This window comes from Cebus imitator, unplaced genomic scaffold (assembly GCF_001604975.1).
Source record: "Cebus imitator isolate Cc_AM_T3 unplaced genomic scaffold, Cebus_imitator-1.0 Scaffold32, whole genome shotgun sequence".
Taxonomy (NCBI): domain Eukaryota; kingdom Metazoa; phylum Chordata; class Mammalia; order Primates; family Cebidae; genus Cebus; species Cebus imitator.
In genome coordinates, this window is record NW_016107347.1 from 5,208,797 (window position 1) to 5,215,181 (window position 6,385).

The 6,385-nt window shown below is 41.8% G+C and overlaps 1 protein-coding gene across 1 annotated transcript in view; it reads left to right on the plus strand.

Annotated features, from left to right (window-relative positions):
- BCAS2 (BCAS2 pre-mRNA processing factor) overlaps positions 1 to 5,961 on the plus strand; it is a 12,750-nt gene extending 6,789 nt beyond the window's left edge. The window contains exons 4-5 of the mRNA XM_017524237.2: positions 4,593 to 4,643; positions 5,853 to 5,961. Coding sequence (XP_017379726.2) covers positions 4,593 to 4,643; positions 5,853 to 5,937 — 136 coding nt within the window. The 3' untranslated portion in view covers positions 5,938 to 5,961. The remainder of the gene's footprint in view (positions 1 to 4,592; positions 4,644 to 5,852) is intronic.
- The last annotated feature ends 424 nt before the right edge of the window (positions 5,962 to 6,385 follow it).

A 6,385-nucleotide genomic window follows, 5' to 3' on the forward strand; every position in this document is an offset into this window, starting at 1 on the left:
AAAAAAAAAAAAAAAAATGCCTGCACAGTGGCTTCCTCCTATAATCCTAGCACTTCAGGAGGCTGAGGCAGGCAGGTCACCTGAGGTCAGAAGTTTGAGATCAGCCTGGCCAACATGGTGAAACCATATCTCTACTAAAAAAAACAAAAAAATTAGCCATGCGTGGTGGTGCTCCTATAGTTACAGCTACTCAGGAGGCTGGGGCAGGAGAATTGCTTGAACCTGGCAGGCAGAAGTTGCAGTGAGCCGAGATTACACCACTGCACTCCAACCAAGTGACAGTGAGACTTTGTCTCCAAAAGGAAAAAAAAAAGTGTGGATGGGGAAGTGTGATGATAATATAGCTAGACTTTGTCTTGGGACTGTGTTCTAGAACTACAACCCAAATGAAGGCCACTATTTTGAAACCCACCTCAAAGTTCAAGAGTATTAAGAGGACCTAAACCAAACTACTACATTTATAGTATAATATTGTAAGAAAATGAGTTCTGAGGTCCCATTTACAGAGCACCATTTGATAGAATGTTACCAAGTATTGCTTAAAGAGTTGATTCTCATTAGTCATATGGAATGCCCTTTAAGTCCTGTGATCACTGAATTAGCAAATACTGCACAGCTTCTCCTAGGGGAAATATGTACATATACATGTGCACACTTACACATATCTCTCACATAGATTAAAATCTTAAATCCTAAAATAAACGAATCCTGGTAGACTTCTTTTTTTATTTTATAAAAGAGAAAACAAAGTTGAGAAATGTAAAGCAACTTTCTTGAAACTGCCCCACTAACAGATCCCACACTTGGAACTTGAGTTCCATCCTCTGGTTATTTCTGTATGACAGCTGAAACAAGAAGGCAAAGCACCTCCTCATCTTCAGCTGAGACTGCAAGCTCGGCAGCCCAGATTTTTTTTTTTTTTTTTTTTTTTTTTTTTGAGACAGTTTCATTCTTCTTGCCCAGGCTGCAGCGCAATGGTGCAATCTCAGCCTCATGGGTTCAAGTAATTCTCCTGCCTCAGCCTCCTGAGTAGCTGGGATTATAGGCATGCACTACCACGCCTGGGTAATTTTGTATTTTTTAAGTAGAGACGCGGTTTCTCCATATTCGTCAGGCTGGTCTCAAACTGCCGACCTCGAGTGATCCACCTGCCCTGGCCTCCCAAAGTGCTAGAATTACAGGCGTGAGCCACTGCGCCCGGCCTAGCTTTAGTATTTTATTGCTTATCTAAAATTTGGATTCCTTGCTTATAAAATTCAGTTGTTAGATTATCTGCATGGCCCCTTTGAGCCCTAAAGTTTCCTGAGCGTTTATTAACAATTTAAGGGGAAAAGGCCATCAAACTTCATAACAGTATGTACAACTTTTATTAGAGTGTTTCCTGAAACACAGCTACATAAAATGAAGCAAAACCACAAAATGGTAAATACTATTTCTCAAATCTTCAGAATTATGCGTTAAATATTTGTAGTCACATAATGGTCCAGTGGACAAAATCCAGAATTTGGGAAACTCTACAAAGCCTACAACTAACTTTGTTTTTTTGTTTGTTTGTTTATTTGTTTTATGTATGTATGTGTGTGTGTGTGTAGCAAGAGGGAAAAAAAGAAAGAATGGAATTAGAGTGATTTAAGAAATTTAAGAGACATTAGTAAAAAAATCTGTTTCACAAAATGGAAAAATGTGATTCTTCTCAAGAAGCTTTGTCTAATGGCAAAGATAAGAAGTTTTATGCTAAGTAACCAGTAGTCCATTTTTTGGCATATGGAAGCAAGTACTACATTGTGTGCTGTAGTCTGTCAACTAAGTTGTTAAGCGATGGTGCGTTGCCAGGTATGGTGGTTCATGCCTGTAATCCTAGTGTTTTGGGAGGGTGAGGCAGGAAGATCACTTGAGGCCAAGAGTTTGAGACCAGCCTGGGCAGCATAGTGAAACCCTGTCTCTACAAAAAAGAAAACAATTTTAAAAAATAGCCAAGTATAGTGGTACATACCTGTAGTCTGTCTCAAAAAAGAGAGAGATGGGACATTAAGAATGAGGGTTGTTGAAGACGGGTGAAATTGGGACGTTTAGAAGGAAACAAGGAAAACATTCCAGGAATGGAGAGCATAGATATAGGGGAAAAAATATTACATTGAAAAGAACATTGCTGTCAACTTACCTGAAAACCTTTAGTAATGCCCTATTACCTGCAAGGTAAGGGCCAAGCTTTTTTTTTTTTAAAGACAGAATCTTGTTCTGTCACCCAAGCTGGAATGCAGTGCCACAGTCTTAGCTCACTGTAGCCCTCCCAGGTTCAAGCAATTCTCCTGCCTTAGCCTCCAGAGTAGGTGGGATTATAGATGCGTACCACCACACTTGGCTATTTTTTGTAGAGACAGAGTTTCACCAAGTTGGCCAGGCTGGTCTAGAACTCCTGGCTTCAGGTGATCATCCAGTGTCAGGCTCTCAAAGTGCTGGGATTACGAGTGTGAGCATCTAGTCGGGCCAGGCTTACTCAAGGCCTTTTCCTTACTACCTCAACTGTAGCCTTTTAACTGAACCCAAACTAGTCCTCTCTCTGGTGATTATCATAAATCCTGACTCTGGGCCTTTACTTGCGCTTGCCTTTACCTGTTCTACCCAAATTCAGCTTGTTTAGGGATCAGCTCTAATTTGCTTACTTGTCTTCTTCCCTGATTGAAATTCTGCTTCTAGTATTATCTCCCTCTTCTGAGTAACTATACACAGAATAATTATGCACATCCCTTGTTTTCCATTTGATCACAAAGTGCTTTATAGTGTTGAACACTTCCCTGAGCATATTTTGTCTTCTCCTCCAAATCCAGTGGGCACTTCTCCAGAGGAGGTGTACTATATTTTATCAAAGTATATTTAAGAGGAAGGGTGGGAGAAGGGAGAAGACAAACTAAACTTTCAGGGAGAGCTAATTCAAAGGAAAGCCTTCTCTGTTGGTGGTTAGCAGTCTGGAATAGAGCACTAAAATCAGTAGTCCTCAGGGTGGAGTGACTGTTGAAGCCTAGGAAAGGGGATGACCTGAGGGAAAGCCTAGAAAGGCACGGCTGCTTAAAGACTGAATCTTGAGAGAATTGCAGCTAGTGCAAGGAAATCAGACAGTAGAGGTAAGAGAATAACTCAGGTGAGCAGCAGAAAATTTGAGTCATGAAAGCCAGGGAACAAAATTAGATCTAGAGCAAGAACACAGTAGAGCCAGATGGGGTTGAAATAGACCCTGTCGGTGATTGATCCACTGCCCGAAGAGGAAATTGATATGATGTAGAATTATATCTCAATAAAGCTGTTATTTAAACTTAAAAAAGAGATTAAAATCTGTTGTTTTATTCTCTAATGATAATAATCATATGGTACTCTGTATTTTTGAACTTTTCCCCTGTGCTAAAGCTGACCTGGACTGGTGTCTGTTTTTCATTACCGTGTGTGTAGGTCACATGTAAATACAGACTGATACCTCAATCTCTAGCCTTCTACAACAGTTTTCTTTTTCTCACCTCTCTCTAGTTAGCAGTAGACAGGAGGAGAGAATAACAAGATAAATGTATATACAAAAATTCAGTGATAAAAGGAGGTTGAGAAAATGAGTATACTCAGATATATTCCATCTTCTCTATGACAAAAAGTAATGACAGTTTCAGAAGTGACAAAAGGCCATGCTTGGTGGCTCACACATGTAATTCCAACACTTGGAGGGGAGGCCAAGGTGGGCAGATTGCTTGAGCCCAGGAGTTCAAGACCAACCTGGGTAACATGGTGAAACCCTGTCTCTAAGAAAAAAAAAAAATAGAAAAATTATTCAGACATAGTGGCTTATGCCTGTAATCCAGGCTACTCTGAAGGCCTGAAGTGGGAGGATTGATTGAGCCCGGGAGGGTGAGGCTGCTATGATTGTGCCACCACATTCCAGCTTGGGTGACAGAGCAAGACTCTGTCTCAAGAAATAAAGCCAGGTGCAGTGGCTCACACCTATAATCCCACCACTTCGGGAGGCCGAGGCGGATGGATCCCTTGAAGTCAAGAGTTCAAGACCAGCCTGGCCAACATAAGTGAAACCCCATCTCTACTGAAAAAATGCAAAAATTAGCAAAGCATGACAATATGCACCTGTAATCCCAGGTACTTGGGAGGCTGAGGCAGGAGAATCACTTGAGCAGGAGGCAGAGGCTTCCGGTGAGCTGAGATCACACCACTGCATTCCAGCCTGGGCAACAGAGCGAGACTCTTGTCTCAAAAAAAAATAATAATAAAAGTGACCCAAGTACTCAAAGTATCAAGCAGGGCATGGTGGCTTATGTCTGTAATCCTAGCAATTTGGGAGGCCGAGGAGAGAGGATTGCAGCTCCTTGGGAGGCTAAGGCAGGAGGATTACTTGAGGTTGGGAGGTGAAGGCTGCAGTGAGCCATGATCACACCATTGCATTCCAGCATGGGTGACAGTGCTCAATTATGGAGCGTCCAACATATTTCTTGGCACAGAGCTCCATAAATACAATTTTTAGCAGAAAAACTTGAAAAAGTTCACTTTTAATTGATACTGTTAGATTTTAATGTATTTTAATCTGATTTTCCTCTTTTCAGAAATCTAGTTCATATGATTGAACACGCACAGAAAGAACTTCAGAAGTTAAGGTAAATTGTTTTTTCCTATTTCAGAGTAAAGTTTAAGTGAACCTTTAATAAACAGAATAGGAGGAAAAGCAATGAAACTGCAGTCAGATAAAAGCATAACAATTGATCTACTCTCTTTGTTCAACATTTGGCAATGGACTTGCCCTACCTTAGTAGAGGAGAAATAGGCCCGAGGTCTGAAAACATCTCTATCACTTGCCATTTGTAAGTCTGCAGACAGACACTTTTAAGAGGGAAAAAGTTGCAGAATAACACATATAATCTGATTTTTAAAACCAATTTCTGCCGGGCGCGGTGGCTCAAGCCTATAATCCCAGCACTTTGGGAGGCTGAGGCAGGTGGATCACGAGGTCAAGAGATCGAGACCATCCTGGTCAACAAGGTGAAACCTCGTCTCTACTAAAAATACAAAAAATAGCTGGGCATGATGGTGCGTGCCTGTAGTCCCAGCTACTCGGGAGGCTGAGGCAGGAGAATTGCTTGAACCCAGGAGGCGGAGGTTGCGGTGAGCCGAGATCGTGCCGTTGCACTCCAGTCTGGGCAACAACAGCGAAACTCCGTCTCAAAAAAAAAAACAAAAAACAATTTCTTCACACACATATAGGAAAGGACACCCACCAAAAACTCAACAGCAGTTATCAGGAAAAAGGAGACATGCGTGGAAGGAGGGACTTGAGAATTGTAATCTGCGTGTACTCGTGTGTGTGTGAGATTTCTCACAATGAGCACGTTTTACAAAACTTGTAATAAAAAAAATCATTAGAAGAAAAGTAATGTCTCCAGGCATGGTGGCTCACGCCTGTAATCCCAGCACTTTGGGAGGCCGAGGCAAACGGATCACCTGAGGTCAGGAGTTCAAGACCAGCCTGACCACATGGAGAAACCCCATCTCTACTTAAAAATACAAAATTAGCCAGGCGTGGTGGTGGATGACTGTAATCCCAGCTACTCGGGAGACTGAGGCAGGAGAATCGCTTGAACCAGGGAGGCAGAGGTTGTGGTGAGCTGAGATCGTGCCATTGCACTCCCTCCTGGGCAACAAGAGCAAAACTCGATCTCAAAAAGAAAAAAAGGTAATTTCTACAGTTAGCCTGTAACTGTACATAATATTGTTCTCGTGGGATTAAGGTATTTTCTTACGTTAGAGTTTTCTGTTGATTTAGGTCTTAGTTTAAAATGTAATAGGGTTGTGTAAATAATTTTTTACAGAAAACATATTCAGGATTTAAACTGGCAGAGAAAGAACATGCAACTCACAGCTGGATCTAAATTGAGAGAAATGGAGTCAAAGTGAGTATCTATTATCTTTTAAATTGCTAACCTTTTACCTACTTTTCCACAATTGTGCCTTGATTTTTTTTTAATGAAAAGTTAAAAGTGAAATTTAAGATGGGTGCAGTGGCTCACACCTGTAATCCCAGCACACTGGGAGGCCGAGGCAGGTGGATCACCTGAGGTCAGGAGTTTGGGACCAGCCTGGCCGACATGGTGATACGCCATCTCTACTAAAAGCACAAAAAAATTAGCTGAGTTTGAGACCAGCCTGGCCGACATGGTGAAACACCATCTCTACTGAAAGTACAAAATATTAGCCGGGCATGGTGGCGTGTGCCTGTAATCCCAGCTACTTGAGAGACTGAGGCAGAAGAATCATTTGAACCCAGGAGGCGGAGGTTGCAGTGAGCCAAGATTGCTCTACTGTACTCCAGCCTGGGCAACAAGAGCAAAACTCCATCTCAAAA